Source organism: Sprattus sprattus (assembly GCF_963457725.1).
Source record: "Sprattus sprattus genome assembly, chromosome: 2".
NCBI classification, from domain to species: Eukaryota; Metazoa; Chordata; class Actinopteri; order Clupeiformes; family Clupeidae; genus Sprattus; species Sprattus sprattus.
Window position 1 is genome coordinate 6,526,954 of NC_137921.1, and position 17,111 is coordinate 6,544,064.

Sequence of the window (17,111 nt, forward strand, 5' to 3'; positions counted from 1 at the left end):
AGAAGTGAGGAAGGTGGTGGACACCCAAAACTCAGCGTGCGTGTGTGAAAGAGAGTGCGTGCGTGTGTGTGTGTGTGTGAGAGCGTGTGTGTGTGTGTGTGAGAGCGAGAGAGATTACACTCAGCTGCGGGTCACACAGGGATATTGAGTCCAATTCTGTTATCCTTTCCTCTGCGTCAGCTCCAAGGCTCCCCTCACTGACTGTCCCCTTCTATTCATCCGTCTCAAAGAAGCTGTAGTCCTTCTTCTACACCATTCAACTCCCTCACTTTTCATACGGGTCCCACTCTCTCTCTTGTTCTCTCTCTCTCTCTCTCTCTCTCTCTCTCTCTCTCTCTCTCTCTGTCTCTCTCTCTCTCTCTGTCTCTCGTTATGTCTTGATTTCTCCTCTGTCTTCACGTCTCACTGCTCCTTCTCTCTCGTCCCATTATAGTCTTCTCTGATCTCTCTCTCTCTCTATTTCAGACGCTCAACTGTGGAGGGAGGTTGAAATCCCAATTCACTGAGCCCGCCCTCTCTCGTACTGTGTGTGTGTGTGTGTGTGTGTGTGTGTGTGTGTGTGTGTTTGTGTGGTGTGAGTGAGGGAGTGTGTGTTTCAAAGAGGAGAAGACAGCTGCTGTGTGGCTTTCATCTCCTTCTGCATCACTCTCTCTCCTCCTCCCTCCCTTCCTCCCTTTTTTCTCTCTTTCTCTCGCTTCCCTGATCTATACCCAAGTCTGTCCTTCAGTAATTATGCTCCTCATAAACCACCTCTCCAACCTAGACAGGCGTGTATTCACTCACACAACACACACCACACACACACACACACACACACACACACACACACACACACCACACACAAACACACACACACACACTCACACAGCAACACAGTGACTCAGAGATCAACCCCACACAAATGTCTCTTTCTCTGGATGGAATTACAAATGGAATAGCTTCATTAAATTACAAATTGATGTGGAAAGCCCATGTGCAAACATGAATATAAATAGCACCCAAACAAAAAAAAAGAAAACACATAAAAGCTCAATCTCTCTCTCTCTCTCTGTCTGTCTCTCATCTCCACAGGGACACAGATTTTTTCTTGCTCACAAAATTGTCCCAAAATCCTCCCTACCCCCCGGGCACACTATCTCTGCCTGTGTGGGACGATAGATAAGATCTAAAATATTAATCGCAGCCCAGAGGAGTTGGCAGAGGGCGAAAGAACAGGAGAGGGAGAGGATGCCTGTGTAGCATGACTGTGCCACATTTCAGAAACGGCGGTGAGGAATTGTAAGATGTAAACAGTCTGCCCTCTAGTGGCCAATAAAGGGGATTGACGGCGGTGTTTGCTAGGGGAACCCTAAACATATCCACTTCAAAGAGGGGGCTGGTTGCTTAAGTGGGACCTCCGGTCCAAGAACATTCTTGAGTTACCAGTTACGTGCACTGGGTCTTACTGAATGTGATCTAAGGTCTGTGGAGGGGTGAAGTAAGTCTAGCCAAAAAGGCCAGATGTGAGTCATTCTTTGAGGACACGGGACATTGATAATTGGATAGCTCCCTTTTTCTGTGAAGGTCACTTCACAAGAGCCTTGGAGAGGGAAAGAAAACGCAGAGAATGTGTTGAAGTCACTGAGATGAGCGTGAACCTTGGAGAGGAAAAAGAAAGCCCTGAAAATGTGTTGAAGTCACATGAGAAACCCATCCAGTCGTGTCACACCAGGACTTCCTTCTCCGCCACCCCAGTAAAGCGCCTCAAAGCCCTGGCAGGCACCCTGGGAGTGAGGCCCCGACACTAGACAGAGGTGGAGACAGGTAACGGTTCAACGACAGCCCAAGTGGAAACCATCTCCCCGTGCCAGCCACACCACCCCAGACCTTTCCAGCCTGCCAATGCAACCAGCTCATTTTCTTTCCAGTTGCCCTTCTTCCAACCCACTAACCTGCCATCCTTCAAGCCCTCCAAAACAGAGGCTAAGAAACGGCCTCCTCTCTAAATGGCCGGGGACTTTCCAACTTGGACGTTTCCTCCTCCTCCGCCCTGAGAGGATCCCTATTCATCTGGCCGCCCTGCCCTGCTTGTGGCCGCCTCGCCGGGCTGTGGAAAACCACGACCACCCTCCATCACCCTGTCAGGAGACGAGCCCGGCCTGAAGGAGCGTCTATTCAGCCTGGCAGCCTGGCTGCATGGAAGGCTGGCTCCGTGGCCAAGAGTGTCTGGCGGGCTCCACACTGATCTAACACCACTGCTGGCAGCGGGTCTCCTGCGAGTACAGTGAGCGCCTGTCCTTGGGGTGGGAAGTTTTTCAGGCACGGAGAGATCAAAAAGCCCCCGGCTTCTCAGGCTTGATTACAATGCTAAGTGAGTTGGCAAGGCTTGGCTGCAGCCGTGATGGAGACACAGGGGCAAAGTTTCCACCCCTCCATCCAGAAGGGATAGACATCTATACTCTCTTAAGGCCAAAGTGTAGTCCTCAACTTCAGCTGTCACACATGAGGATGTAGTTTATACAGTACACGCACATTTCTGTGTGTGTGTCTGTGTGTGTGAGTGTGTGTGTGAGTGTGTGTGTGTGTGTGTGTGTGTGTGTGTGTGTGTGTGTGTGTGTACGTGTGTGTGTGTGTGTGTGTGTGTGTGTGTGTGTGTGCGTGTGTGTGTGTGTGTGTGTGTGTGTGCGGGCGTGTGTGTGTGTGTGTGCGTGTGTGTGTGTGTGTGTACGTGTGTGCATGTGTGTGTGTGTGTGTGTGTGTTCATTTCCACACAGACTGCACCAGGTTCACAAGCTACCCACCACACTGGGATATGGCCTGAAGCTGATCTGAACCAGCCGTTGCATCGGTGAAAAATGATGGCCGCATCCATTCTGCTGCTGTGCGAGACGCTTTGTAGTGAACTTTTTCCCCAGAATTGCTCCATTTCCACCAGCCAAAGGGATGAAGACAGTAAGAATATTAAAGTGCATAAGGCTCTAATATATAAATGTGTACGTTTCTGTTGGAAAAATAAATGAAGATGCTATAGGCCTACATGCTGAAAACGTTACTGAAATCACTTCACAAGTTCTTTTGTTCTCACTTGACAGCTTACTTTTCCAGACTATGACAGTGTAAACAAATGAATAAGACCAAAATGAACAACAAAGATGCCTAGCAATGTGAGGGACCATTATGTTTTTATTGGACTCAAAGATATTATAATTGTTGTTGATTGTCAAAGGTACTTTTAAGTAGTCTCAGTTGTCTATCAAGTACATCCGAAACCTTAGAAGTATGTGATTGACGTTAGCAGACTTTGGCACGGCAGGCAAAGTCTTTTTGAAAAGCGCCCTGATTGGCTAATACAGCACGGCCGAGTTGAATCCTGGGTCAGAGATCACAGAGTCTCAGACATTCTTTTCTTTCAGATCTATATTCCAGATAGTCGTCAGATCGTAAAGACAGTTTAGCCTAAGTATTCCAGGGGGATAGGATCACTTCCTTCATTCAGTGTGTGAAAGCGTGGCAGTGTGCCTGTGCTGTCTGGTTGGAAAAAATATGTTTCTCGTACGAAAGCGGACGGTCAAGGACATCAAGAGGTGATCGGCACCACTCCAGGGCACGTGTTGCAGACAGTAAACTGACCTCAAAGATCAACGAGACCCCGGATCAGTTTTCCATCATTTATAGAAAGAGACATATGCCAAACATGGTCCAATACCACTGTAATGAAGGCTTTATGGACCTCGAAGCAAAGGTGTAAAAGTAGACTGCAGTGTTATTTCCTCTGGTGGAGGGCAAGTAGAGACAGGGTTATAGTATACTATGAAAAGTGGCTGGTGAACAAGGTTAAGAGACCACTGCATCCCAGCAGGTGTGTCTTCCAGAGGGGGCATGATACATTTTGTAGGGAAGGCCTAACTGCTTTTTAATCAATAAAAAAAAACAATGAAAATGAAGCTTGGGCGGGGGGTGGGGTGGGTGGGGTGTAAATAACTTAATAGTCAGAATCACCTAGTCAGTGTGTGGCCTTCACTCTGGTTTGGTGATGCAGAATTTATTTGATTAGCCTACTTGGCAAAAATTGCCTGGATTATTCGTCATACTACTTGAATACAGTGCCTTGCATAAGTATTCACCCCCTTGGATGTTTTACCCTTTTATTGCTTTTATAAATCAATCATGGTCAATATGAGCTGGCTTTATAGACTAAACAAATAATGTAAAGGCCCTCTTTAATGTCGTAGTGAAATGTCACTGTATGTTTTAGTTGTGGCAGGTTTCAGTGACAACGACACGAAGGCCCCATTCGAAAGGCTTCCAGTTCCACCGGCTAACATACTTATTTTACCACTACAGGCTGTCCTCCTCACATCCCACCACAAGGCGTCGCTGGTGGATCAAATTAGAAGCAAGTCTGCCGCTGTAACCTGAAATGGTGGGAGTTTGCTGTCATCCTTCGACAGCACAATTCAACACATCCTGTTCAACAAACGACAGCACATTACCGCGGAACAGAAAGAATTTAAGGAGGGTGACTTTTCATCAGATCCTTGCCTTTACCTCGAATCTTTTTTTAAATCTGTTCATGACATTGGATCTTGAGTGTATTCAATTTCATAGATGATGAGTGTTTTGACCTGCAAGCTGTTCCATCATCTTTATAGATGATGGAACAGATAGGCCTTGCCATCATCATTTAATCTCCTCAGTTGTTCCACTCCCTATGCACACTTTCCACTTATTTTCTTTATTGTGCCCTGATTTTGCAGTGTTTCAAAAAAACTGCAATAGTTTCTTTGAAAATTATCTGCAGCATTGCAGAGTTTATAGGTAATAAATCGTACGGTCCCCTTACGAGCTGAGCAAATAACACATTTTTAGAAGGAGCGTAACGCAGGTGTTTTCTTGTCAAATTAAAACGATTATGTGTTTAAATGCAATAACTTGTGCAATGCGCTACCGCGATTATGTCAACTGCCTTCAGAGAGGACCCACCCACCTTTGCTTGGGCTTCCCTCCCCTTTCTTTTCCACACGTGGCTCTCTCTTCTTTCTCATTGGGTGTAACGGAAAAAGATGAGCTCATATTGGTTAAAAATAGGTTGACTCGCCACGGCTAAAAATAGACCCGTATAAAAGCCGGCAGCTTCGCACAAGCGCTCTCCACTAGTGTCGCTTGAGCGGGAGAAGATTGAAACTCAGTGAAAGAGGGCGAGTGAGCAAAAGCGAACAGGGCGTCGACGCTTTCACTCACAAACCCCGCAGCAGCATCGCGCAGCGGACTTGCCCAAGACCGAAAGTATGCTAGGCTTTGAGCTTTTCAGGCCAGCCGTATTTGGGTGTAACCAGATGGGGGTGGAGGCTTGGTGACGAGTTCCTTCCTTTTCACCCAGGGCCATTTCTTCTGTACCCATGCAGACAAAACAAGTAGACTATTTATAGCCGTTTGGTACACTTATGAACAGCATAGTTTGCCAACTAATGTTAGGGCATAAAGATTAGATACTAGGCTTTGTTTACAACATAAAGTCTTGGCAGATCTTTATACCTACTGCCTGGCGTGTTTAGATTGTACAGTGTCTTGTTTTTCTTACATCTTCCTGGGAAACTCGCCCTGTCAAACCCATTATTTGAATACAACGGTATTTATGGTGCGGTGTAGGCTGATGCAATACAACATCAACAGCTCCAGAAGTCTGCATTACAAAGTTTTAGGCCTGGCCTAAAATTAGATAATGCCTTAATGTCTTCCCCATTATCACCCTTATGAAACCCATATTTATACAAACAAACACCCTACATACAAAGATATGTAACTGATCTGTTAGCCTTATAGTAAAGGAAACACATATTATTTTATTAATTCACTTAAAGTAACACTATGCAACAATTCGACACTTTTTGAGGTATGGTTTTATAGGCAACTAGTTTCGGTATCATCCACAAATTAATTTTGATAGCATTTGGTCATGTGACAGATAAACAAAAATGGAAGAAAAGCTTTCACACACATGACCTTGCCATCTATACTGCCAAGAGACACCAGTTAGTGTGTTGGCAAGCTTCTATCAGTGTCAGCTGGGCTGTTGGTGGTGTTTTCAAGGTTTTTGCATGCCTTTTAGGTAGTAAGCTTACTAGTTTTGGTACAGAACTCTGTATTGCTGCTTTAATTAAATTCAAAAGTGATATATTTATATTCATCTTGTTTTTCCTGAAATAATGCCACATGCTGTAATGCGTGTTCTGTGTCCTTAGAATCAGACCACAGTTTCTTTTCAATCCGGGAGTATGGTTGTTAGCTCCTTCTCAATCCAGCAGTAAATGGTAGCTAGTTTCTTCTCAATCTGGTAGTATATGGTAGCTAATTTCTTCTCAAACCGGTAGTATATGGTTGCTAGTTTCTTCTCAATCCGGTATTATATGGTAGCTCACCTGAATTCATACACAAATCCACTTAGCATTCCCTCTATGAATCCTAAAAAGCAAATCTTCAGGTGTAGTGATGTGACCTCTGACAGCTTGATCTATTTCACAACACTCAACATGTTCCTTGTAGAAAGTCATTTATTACACAAGAAAACCTAGTTTACAAATGCCGCTTCCAGTCATGTTGGCAATCACACGCGAGTGTGTGCACATTTCTTATGTACAAACCTGTATACATGCCCCTTTGGAACATCATTTTCTTTGACCCATTTTCGCCAGTTAATTTATTGTCCTAAAAACCATTTTTAAAGTCTTAAAAATGATTTGTACATACAACAAACTTATAATAAAAAATAAAATAATAATAATCAGCCCTGTTGGTTATCAAAGACATACAAGGACTTGTAGGGCGGAGTACTTGATTGACAGCAGGTAGGCCCGGCCCACTCATAAGGTCACATAACAGTTTTTGGCAGGTGGGCGGGGCAATTGGCGTCCCGAAAATCAGTTAAAGCGATAAAAACTGAAAAACAAAAAGGAATGTCCTAGTCCACCAGATACTTAAATACTGATGAAAGCTCCCACGTCGTCACAAATAAAAAGCACTTTTTTTCTTTAATAGGTTCTATATTCAGGGAGTTTGGCAGCTCCGTGGGAGGTGTGTATACGTGTGTGTGTGTGTGTGTGTGTGTGTGTGTGTATAGTGAATGGTGGAGGCACGAAACATCATCTCCACACACTGTGTGCTCACACACCCAACCACCCCTCCCCCCCTCATTTGTGTCCCTATGTCAGAGAAGAGTCCAGTGGCCGTGGCTCACAGCAGAAGGCATTTGTTGCTCTTCTTGCCCCGGCGGGCTTGTAGCGCCGCCCTGGTGGCCATCTCGAACACCTCCCGCACACTGTCCTTCGTCTTCGCTGAGCACTCCATGTAACCGAACGCGCTGATTTTATTGGCCATGTCGACCCCCTCCTCTGCCTTGACGGGCTCCTATTGGTGGAAAAGAAAAAGACAAACAGAGTGGTGAGGTTATGTGTTACCACTTGAGCACAGCCAACAATAAGGCCACACACACACACGCGCGCGCACACACACACACACACACACACACACACACACACACACACACACACACACACACACACACACACACACACGAGGCTACACACTGGTAGTTCGTAATCCCAAAACACCATTTCGATCTGATGTGTGTGTGAAGGTGTGTGTGTGTGTACCTGCTTCATTTTGGCTAGCTCTCGACGCGTGTGGTCGTCGTTGCGGAGGTCTTTCTTGTTGCCAACGAGGATGATGGGAACGTTGGGGCAGAAGTGCTTCACCTCAGGAGTCCACTTTTCTGGAATGTTCTCTGTGAAGGGCCAAGAGTGAGATATCGTCAGCTTTAGTGCTGTGTATTTCCAGTGTTCCTGTTCCAGACTAAGGTCTCTAAACCTGTGACCAAAACCAAGACCAAGGTTCTCAATAGTTCAGTGCTGTAAACGTTGAATGTAACGGCAAGATTATGAGTTTCTAAGCTAGAGGCCCACATGCGCGGCAGCAGATATAAGTGAAAATCACTTAGCATAGCAAGGGGCGACTAAAAGTTTAGATTTTGTGCAAAAAATATGATAACTGTGTAGCAACGCACTGCTAGAAGTTAAAAAGAGTGTATCAATGTGTGTCATGTCGGGTATGTTAGAGGAGAGAGTATGTGGGAGCCTTTAGTCCAAGCATGAGTAAGACAACAAGAGAATAAGAGCTGTAGTGTGTGAGTGTGTGTGAGTGAGTGTGTGTGTGTGTGAGTGTGAGTGTGTGAGTGTCGTACCCAAGCTGTCTGGGCTGTCTATGGAAAAGCACATGAGGATGACGTCAGTGTCAGGATAGGACAGGGGGCGGAGCCTATCATAGTCTTCCTGTCCAGCTGTATCCCACAAAGCAAGTTCCACCTTAAAGAAACACACACACACACACACACAGTTTAATATCATAAGAAAATGTCATTTTTCTGTGTTCAGTTCAGTGTGTCACCACATCACCACTACCCTGTACTGGTCACAACCATCACTAGCTCTGCTCCCACCACTCTCACTATCTTGAGGCTTCATCCTTTTCTGTCCAGCCAAAGAACTGTGTTCTACAACTTTATCGCAAAATCTTCAAGTACCAAGGGACAGCCCATGTTGCCCAATCTTTGCAGTGGTTAGGCAGCACCACAACTCAGGGGAAGAGACTATAAGAGGGGGGTTCGGAGGACGGACTGCCTGAAAATGGACTCCGAACACTTCCGCTGGTACGGTTACAGAGTTGTGATTAGAATGTTGGAGGATGTGAACGTTCTAAAGAATAATGTGGAATTTAAGAATCTTGTTGATGAATCATTGTTGCTGAACACATTCTGACATTAGAATGTTCCAGACTCAGAATGTTCTAGACCCTGCTGAAGGGTTAATGATCAAAGCCAAAACATCCAGTCCACGACACGACAGTGCTTGACAAAGCTTCACTTGGGTTTCTAGTGTGCTATTTGAGACACACTCGCGTGAATCCCCTAAGATGGACAGCCAGCAGAGACTCTGAGGTCCTGCTGAAATGGGGACAGGGAGCTAAATGAGGAGTCTGAATTGGGGCGATAGTGTGATAGGCACCACTTAATTTAACTGATCGAGGCGAGAGACATGAGGGTATTCGAGGCTGTCTCGGTCCCTAGCTTCAAGGTGTTTTTTTTTTTTGGTAGATTTCTAAGTTAGGAGGCCAAGATGGGGAAGGGCCTAGTCTAAATGTGTCCTTATGTTCTCATTAAGCTTTGATTAAAGACCCAACATGTTTGAAATCAGTTCAGTCACTGAGACTCAGGAAGGAGTGGGCAACATCAGAAACCATAGTTTTGCGTAGAGCAATAATCAACCCTTATCTGTACAACTGAACCTCGAATTACAGAAAACAACAAAGATTCCCATGGCATTTCACCTGGCTACTAATGTTACTGCAAACAGAAAATTGCAACCAGCACACACTGTACAAATACATTACAGAAAGCACGAGTCTGATTCACCCTCATCTTCTTCTGTGTTTTGAGTAGGTACAGATGTTTTTTTGGGGGGGGGGGGCCTTACCTGTTTGCTATCCACCTCAATGTCAGCTACATAGTTCTCAAAGACCGTAGGGACGTAGACCTCCGGGAACTGGTCTTTACTGAACACGATCAGCAGACAGGTCTTCCCACAGGCTCCGTCACCCACTATGACCAGCTTCTTACGGATGGCTGCCATACCTGCATGAAGACATATAGTCACTCAGATACACATGGCAGAAATAGGGCATCAAAACAGAAACTAGACGACGTAGATGTGTACTAATGTGTAAACAAACGTCTAGATGCAGATTTATAAATTAGAAAGACAGAAAAGGATGACAGAAAGTAGTATGGAAATGTATTTCTTAAGTCTCTTACTGTTGGAAACATATTATTAAAACCCACTGAAAAGCAACTATAAAATGTGTGTATTGGTAATAGCTGATCTGCTGGATATTGGATAGCAATCGTCTAAGGGGTTTAAGACCTAAAATCTAACCCCACATCCCAGGCATGTGTTATCATCATAGACTATCCTCCCGTATAAGATGGCGTCATTGCAGCAACAGATGTCTTGTACACGGTGAGAGTTCAAGCTTGTCAAGCTATTAAACCTAACGCCAATTCTGGTCAATATCTATTTTAAACGGGTGAGGAGAGAAAATACTGACAGGATGCTCAGGGTGCTTCATCACTTATAAGTTCATCATCAAGTAACGTTACTGATTCATCCTTTGGAAAAAACTGACAGTCACATTCGCGTCAATGATGGCACTGATGTTGAGTATCTCAACGATTGATTTCATATCTCAACATCAACATGATTCTGCTTTGAGCAAAAGAAATTCTACCAAAAAAGCTTCACATCAAAGTGTTTAACAATTACCCTCATTATGACGGCTGTATGACTATTGTCGTTTCAAAGCTCCCTTTAAGATGTGTGTTTAAACACTGCCTAATGTTAGTTTGCCATCAAAGCGTAGCCATGCCCTGTCCAAAGCATGAAATTCACTTCACAATGTATCGGTAACGTCGAGAAACATTTGTTCAGCTGTCTAACGTCTACGTTGGCAAATCTGTGCCATTTCCAACATTACTTACCGAATGGATTGCGTGTTGACCATTAAACTAGCTTTCTAACTAACTAAAAGTTCACTTGTTGTCTAGTATTCGCTGGCTGAGCTCTTCAGCTTATGGTCGGAGACATAAGGTAAAAGTTGACAGCACTGTACTCCTATTGTCTTCGATTGATACAGAAAACTGCCATATAACTGCTAATGATAGGTAGGTTGGAGACATTTGAAACTCAGTGGTTTAGATGGTAAGTAAGCTGTCTGGCCGTCGAGATGTCCAAGAGAATACAATGAATCGGTTTTCCAACGCCTTGTTGGTTGGCGGAGTGCGGAAGCAGTAGATATCGATTTGAGACTCGCTGGGGGAAAGTAGCTAATGCTAGCTTGCTAGCTATAGCACTGGAAATGCTGTAACCCAATGACTAACCCATGATTAACTTTTGTATTCCACAATTAAGTACCTAGCCCACAGAGTTTTAAGTACTTCGAAAACATTAAAACCTGTTGAAAGAGTATTTTGCCAGTTATAAGGATCCTACCTGTAATTTAGGAGGCTGGAAATTGTTTTCCAGTAGTCGTTCTGTGCCGACTCCCGTCTCTTTCTCAATCCGATACAATGAATTGCCGAGGGCGCGCAAGGGGCGGGCACAGTCAGACGGTAGGGGGGGAAGGGATGGCGGGGACGAGTTTCAGCCACGCCTGTGCGGGCACGTTATGAAGAGCTTCTGAGCGATAACTCCAATAGCTGAATCTGTGTGTTTATGGGTCATTCACAAATCACTTTAATGAACAAATCAACTCATTCAACTAAGTTCCCTAAGTCATGATCTGACCCCTAGCCAACAGGAAATAATTAATTTGAATGAACTGTGTAACATGAATAAGCGCAGGTACATGTGTGGATTTCTAGAAGAAGCAGAGGGGAAATAACCAATGTTATGACTAGCCTCTATGCTTACCATCACGGTACGGCAAGCTTTGAGAGGAAATGTATTAGAAGCATGTCTGTATATATGGTTCCATCTAGCGGTAGAGAACGCATATCACAAATTTAACAGCAACTCCAACCTTGCAAAAAATGTCGTTGTGTACTTAAAACATACTTTTTACATATTCTCAGGTAAAATAAAGATTTCAATTTGAACAATTTTCACATAATGCTTAATTTCTGGTGGCAACAGGTGGCAAATGACTGTATGGAAACTTTACAGTCATTGCATTTAAGATTTTAAAATTATTTAACAGCTCAACCGTGCCACCTAGTGGGAGTTCAAGATGTTACAATGATATCAAACAAAGACAACCGCATCAATGTTTGCGGTCTTTGTCACTTTACACCCCTACAGCATGCAGCTCAAGAAACTTTAGGAAGCACAGGCTCATCATTCAGGATTTATTATTTTGTTTTGTACAGAGCAACAAAGAGACTGAGGTGCTGACCAGGAGAGCGTTCCCCACCCAAACCTCTACTGGGACACAGGGACACAATAGAGGCTGCTTCTGAGATAGCTCACCCTTTCGCTATATAGTCAAACGCCCCGCAGACTGCAGCTTTCTGCACAAATCACAATAAAAATAAAAATACTATATAAGGAACAGAGAGACATTTGAGAGGCGGTGAAAGACTGTAAGATCTAGAGATAGTCATTGACGGCCCAGGAATAGAAAAAAAACAACAAAGAGGATTCAAGCTTGGAGAGCAATTTACCTTAGCCAGCACACAAACACCCTCTACCTACATTCCTGCCCACGCTGATGCCTCATCAAAATTAGTTCTCTTTGCGTAAAACACACACAAACCCTCGCCCACATTCAAACAAAGTTGCACCAAATATATAATATCATGTAAGCTCATGGTCTAGAGCTTTTTTTTTGCAAAACTAGCTCATTTTCAGAAGGACCGGACAAAAAAAATTGAACAAGAGAATTAATTACTGTATTGCTGTCAAATGCCAACAACTCCTTCTCAAGCCAAGCTTTTTTTTAGTGTGCATACATAAAAAATGTGATCCGTAAACACCTGTTACCCTCGTCTGGCAGCCTCTCACAATTATAAAACACACACACACACACACACACTCACACACACATTCAAAAGAGATGACAGCTGATCAATAACTGCATACAAGAAGGGGGAGAGGCATTCTCCACGACTACCACACTCCATCCGTGCGATGCGAATCTCCAAGACGTCTTCATACCCAATCCCATGTTGTGGAAAAGTCTGCTGGACAACACCTACTTTTTTTTGTCTTTAAGATACAAAAAGCATTAGTAGTACGCACGGACCTCTCAAAATGTGAACACAGTTTCACGTCCAGCCTTGAGCGGATTTTGGGTGGGAGGTCTGGGAATCACCTACCCTCCCCTTAGTCAAGAGCACTCAGTCAAGGTGTCCGAGAGAAAAAAAGGAAGAAAAAAAGTCCAAATCAACCTCTTTTCCTCTTTTATTCAGAAGAAAATGTCCCTGGGGGAACACACAGCCAGGAAAAGACTTTCTTCTGTACAATAACTCTGGGATTATCTTTAGTGCAACAGAAGCAAGGTAGTGAGTGGAGCCATGGGACTTCTCTGCTAGGTCGAACCTGAGAAGCGTCCATTTGTGAATGTACTTTGTGTATCTGCGTGTATGGGGGGAGGGGCAGGGGTGTGTAAGTGAGTCATAGGGCTAATTACTGTACATTTCAAATATCCAGGTCCTGGTTGGTTTATGTTTGGTGTGTGCGTGTTGGCATGTGTGAGATCCATTAAACTACTGTGAGAATGCAAGTGTATGTGGCTTGCCTCCAGCTAAGTCTGTCTGTCTGTCTGTGTGTCTGACTGTGTGTCTGACTGTGTGTCTGTCTGACTGTCTGTCTGGCCGTCTGTCTGGCCGTCTGTCTGTCTGACCGTCTGTCTGTGTGCGTGTGTGTGTTAGGAGTGGGAGGGGGCGTCCTCAAAGCTTATGATGCTGGACTCCTGCCCTGTGGGGCTCTGGTTGGAGCCGGAGCTGGTGGCAGAGGCAGAGGCATCGCGGGCGGGAAGCAGCGGGGTGTCCATGCGCACCTCATCCTCGTCCTGGTCCTCCTCGTCCTCCATGCTGGGCCAGGCGGACTGGTCCTCCACACGCTTCAGTCGCTCATTTAGGGCCTTCAGCGCCAGTTGTCTGTGGACCAATGAAACGCAAGCATCACTTCCCTTGATCATACAAATGATTACCACCTATAAAGGTTCAAGCACCCAATTTTCTGCATTAGAAACATTACATTTATGAAAAGGCAGCTTGAATCCCAGTGTCATCTTCACTAGCTGAGCCAGGAGTAATGATATATGTTGGCTTATGCAGCCTCTAAAATGCTATAAATAGCCGCCAATGTCCACTCTAATAAAAAAAATCATTCTTCATCAATTCTTACCTTCTCCTCTCGGCGTCCTGTGGGTCGGTGCCTGGCAGGCTGATGGTGATGGAGGAAGGCGCCCCCACGTCGTACCTCTTCACCATCTTCCTGCACACCTTCATCTTGACGAGGGCAGCGTGGACCAGCGCGGCCAGCAGCCCCACCACTGGCTGGAGAGCCTCGGGGAAGAAGGAGGCGAAGGCAAAGTGGTCGGACATGTCACCGCGGCCCCGGCTGTGCCGCTGGTAGAAGCGCAGGTACACCCAGCCCACCAGTGCGCCGTAGCAGCAGGCGGCCAGCGGCGCCGCCGTCTCCAGTAGCCCGGCCAGCCGCAACACGGCCAGGCCCAGGAGAGTCAGCGCCGGGGCCGCTTTCAGCCGGAGCTGTGGCACGCGCAGCACCGTGGTGTCGCCGGACGTCTGTTTCAAGGCCACCAGCACCCCACCGAGGAACCCGGGCGCTCCGTAGATCCGCACCGCAAACAGGTAGTCCAGGTCAAAGGTGGCGGCGTAGGTGAAGAGGTAAGAGAGGCCGGCGAGGAGGCCCGCGGAGATGTTGACCACGGCGAAGAAGATGAGCAACTCCAGGGCTCCCCACAGCGGCTCAAGCAGCCGGCCTGACACCATCACCGTGGCGATGTTAACCACCACTCCCCATATGTGCTGCTCAACCACGGCATGGGTCGCCAGTGTCCAGACCCAGAAGTTTGGGGGGAAAAGGTAACCCGGCGTCACACCGAGAGCATAAGGAGTGTCCACTGCCCAGGATACAAGGTAAAGCACTAGCACTGTGGCGCTGATGGACTTGACTACGACACTGGTGTTGGCTAGTGCGCTCAAAAAGTGCTGGCGGGCCACAGGTAGGTAGCGGTTCATTATGCCGTGTTGTCTTGTCGCTTGTCACGTTCGTGCACTGGCTGTGTAGCTGATGTCAACAGCCCCAAAGGCAACGGACGTCAACTGCAGATCTTGACATCCAAGGGGAAGAGTGGGGCTTCATTCGCAAGAGAAAATAAATTCGTTCTGTAACGCTACATGGAAATTATTCCAAGTATTTTTGTTTCAACAAGAAATGCAAAATTGGGATTTGACGTCACTGCACTGGAGGCTTAGCCTACACGGCAACATACATTATTTTGACAACTTTGCTAGCTGTCTAGTTAAAAGCTTTTAATTATGTTAGGAAACGAGGCTGGACAAATGCAGCCTTTTAAGCGAACTCTACAACTCTACGGATCACGATTCTCTCCGAGGCCTGGTATTTGGTTTAAGACGGTTACGCTTACAGATAACAAGATGACTTGTTCAACTGGAAATTTCACAACTGAATAGTTTGTTACGCACCTACTACCAACAGAGAGTCATGCCCACTTTTAGAATAGTGTCAATATCGGAAACTATTTACAGTTAAGTGACGACTATTTCTGGCCAACAATCTACGTTAGTTTCGTCTTTTAGCTGATACGAGCACCAACCAGGCAGGTTTGAGAAGATTGCTTGCTAGGTTAGGTTAACCTAGCTACTCTGGCTATCTTAACATGCTCGGGCTAACTGTCAACTTAATCGTAGCAAGCAGTCACAAAATCTCTGAGGTGTTGGGTGCTTGAAGGTAAATTTATGAAATGTGAGCTGACAGTTAACAATAGACAATATTTGCTGACTAGCTAGTCAACACAACAGTCACCGACATCGAAAACAAAACTTTTGTCAACGTAGCTAGACAGCTAACATTAGCTATGCTAGCTAGCGTAGAGTGTCCAGCATCTGATTTTAGCTAGACTGGCAGTTAGCAAACAAGTCTGACACCTTGGTCGATTGTAAGTCTAAGAGCAGGAGTGTTAAGAAAATACGTGGCTTCTTATATTTGTCAATGGACTATCAACTCCTTCGCTATTGAAAAATAGATTGGCTAACCAGAGTTGGCTTGATATATTTCCCAATGATGCTCTTCCCCTCTCGGTTTTGAGTCCACAGGTTAGCCCAAGGATTTCCAGTAGTAATAGGCCGTCAAAGCAGTAGTAAGAAACTGGATTAACTTCTGTATCAGACAGCTCTCCTGCACCAGTGGTTTTCGGTCTGCCTTTTGATACTCAAAGCGGACTTATACCTTAATCATCTTTACCTTCATGATGTAATGTTTGTTCGTTTAACTCACAGGCACTCCCCTTAGGTATATCCTGCAATACAAGAGCAGAGTACATACGCGAGATTTGCCTACGTCATCGCATACCCGAAGGACGTCAGTTTACGGTAGTGGAACGGCACAGGCAGACGGGAAATTGAGTGTTTGTTTGGGGATCACAGTAGCTCCACGGCCGCCTCTGCTTTTGCTCACATGGATGCTTGGTGTTAAGGGGTTGTCAATCTATTGCAAGCTAGGCGACCCAAAACTGTTCCACACACACACACACACACACACACACACACACACACACACACACACACACACACACACACACACACACACACACACACACACACACACACACACACACACACACACACACACACACACACACACACACAAGGTAGATACATAGATAGATAGATATAATAACAATTAATGGTAGTAGTAGTAGGCCTAGTGCTTTAAATAGAAACACGGTAAGGATGGAATTTCCACTGGATTTAACTGCATGTTCTCAGTGACCTTTTCAGTCCTTTTTACACTCATTGGTGATTACACACTAACTTGGGTAGGTTATATGTTGCATTGCTGTGTTTAACAATCATAAATATGGACAGATGAAATGAAGGGCCGCTGGGCAAAAAAGCTTCCAGGGCCCCCCAACCCCATGGCACCCACTGCGCCCCCCAACCCCATGGAACGCACAGGGCCCCACCCGTGCCCCCCACCCCACGGCACCCACTGGGCCCCCCAAACCCCATGGCACCCGCGCCCCCCAACTTCATGGCGCCCCCCAACTCCATGGCACCCCCCAACCCCATGGCACCCCCACCACCCAACCCCATGGCACCCGCACCCCCCGACCTCGTGGCACCCACTGCACCCCCAACCCCATTGCACCCACTGGGACCCCAACCCCATGGCACCCACTGGGACCCCAACCCCATGGCACCCACTGCACCCCCCGACCCCATGGCACCTGCGCCCCCCAACTTCATGGCGCCCCCCAACTCCCACGGCACCCACTGGGCCCCCCAAACCCCATGGCACCCGCGCCCCCCAACTTCATGG

The 17,111-nt window shown here is 46.1% G+C and overlaps 2 protein-coding genes across 3 annotated transcripts; both read right to left on the minus strand.

Moving 5' to 3' along the window:
• Positions 1–6,512: 6,512 nt before the first annotated feature.
• rhoab (ras homolog gene family, member Ab) lies at positions 6,513–11,147 on the minus strand. The gene is made up of 5 exons (XM_080832258.1): positions 11,076–11,147; positions 9,504–9,661; positions 8,216–8,336; positions 7,629–7,759; positions 6,513–7,383 (listed from the first exon to the last, which is right to left on the minus strand). Exons 2-5 carry the CDS (start codon positions 9,657–9,659, stop codon positions 7,210–7,212), a joined length of 582 nt encoding a protein of 193 aa, XP_080688384.1. The 5' UTR covers positions 9,660–9,661; positions 11,076–11,147; the 3' UTR covers positions 6,513–7,209.
• Positions 11,148–11,953: 806 nt separating this feature from the next.
• tmem115 (transmembrane protein 115) lies at positions 11,954–16,077 on the minus strand. Of its 2 annotated transcripts, XM_080832311.1 has the most exons (3): positions 16,020–16,055; positions 13,932–14,880; positions 11,954–13,681 (listed from the first exon to the last, which is right to left on the minus strand). In XM_080832311.1, the coding sequence occupies exons 2-3, from the start codon at positions 14,786–14,788 to the stop codon at positions 13,450–13,452; spliced, it is 1,089 nt and encodes a 362-aa protein (XP_080688437.1). In that variant the 5' UTR covers positions 14,789–14,880; positions 16,020–16,055; the 3' UTR covers positions 11,954–13,449. The 2 variants fall into 2 exon arrangements, with proteins under 2 accessions (XP_080688437.1, XP_080688436.1); XM_080832310.1 differs by having other exon boundaries at positions 13,932–16,077.
• Positions 16,078–17,111: the final 1,034 nt, after the last annotated feature.

What these genes read in the sequence shown, in the direction of transcription:
- rhoab (XM_080832258.1), bottom strand. Translation starts at nt 9,659, where the DNA reads ATGGCAGCCATCCGTAAGAAGCTGGTCATAGTGGGTGACGGAGCCTGT. An exon ending in TTGAGGTGGATAGCAAACAG is followed by an intron (nt 8,337 to 9,503) that starts GTAAGGCCCCCC and finishes TGTTTCTTTAAG; the next exon opens with GTGGAACTTGCTTTGTGGGA. An exon ending in AGACAGCCCAGACAGCTTGG is followed by an intron (nt 7,760 to 8,215) that starts GTACGACACTCA and finishes GGCCCTTCACAG; the next exon opens with AGAACATTCCAGAAAAGTGG.
- tmem115 (XM_080832310.1), bottom strand. Translation starts at nt 14,788, where the DNA reads ATGAACCGCTACCTACCTGTGGCCCGCCAGCACTTTTTGAGCGCACTA. An exon ending in CAGGACGCCGAGAGGAGAAG is followed by an intron (nt 13,682 to 13,931) that starts GTAAGAATTGAT and finishes ATTGGTCCACAG; the next exon opens with ACAACTGGCGCTGAAGGCCC.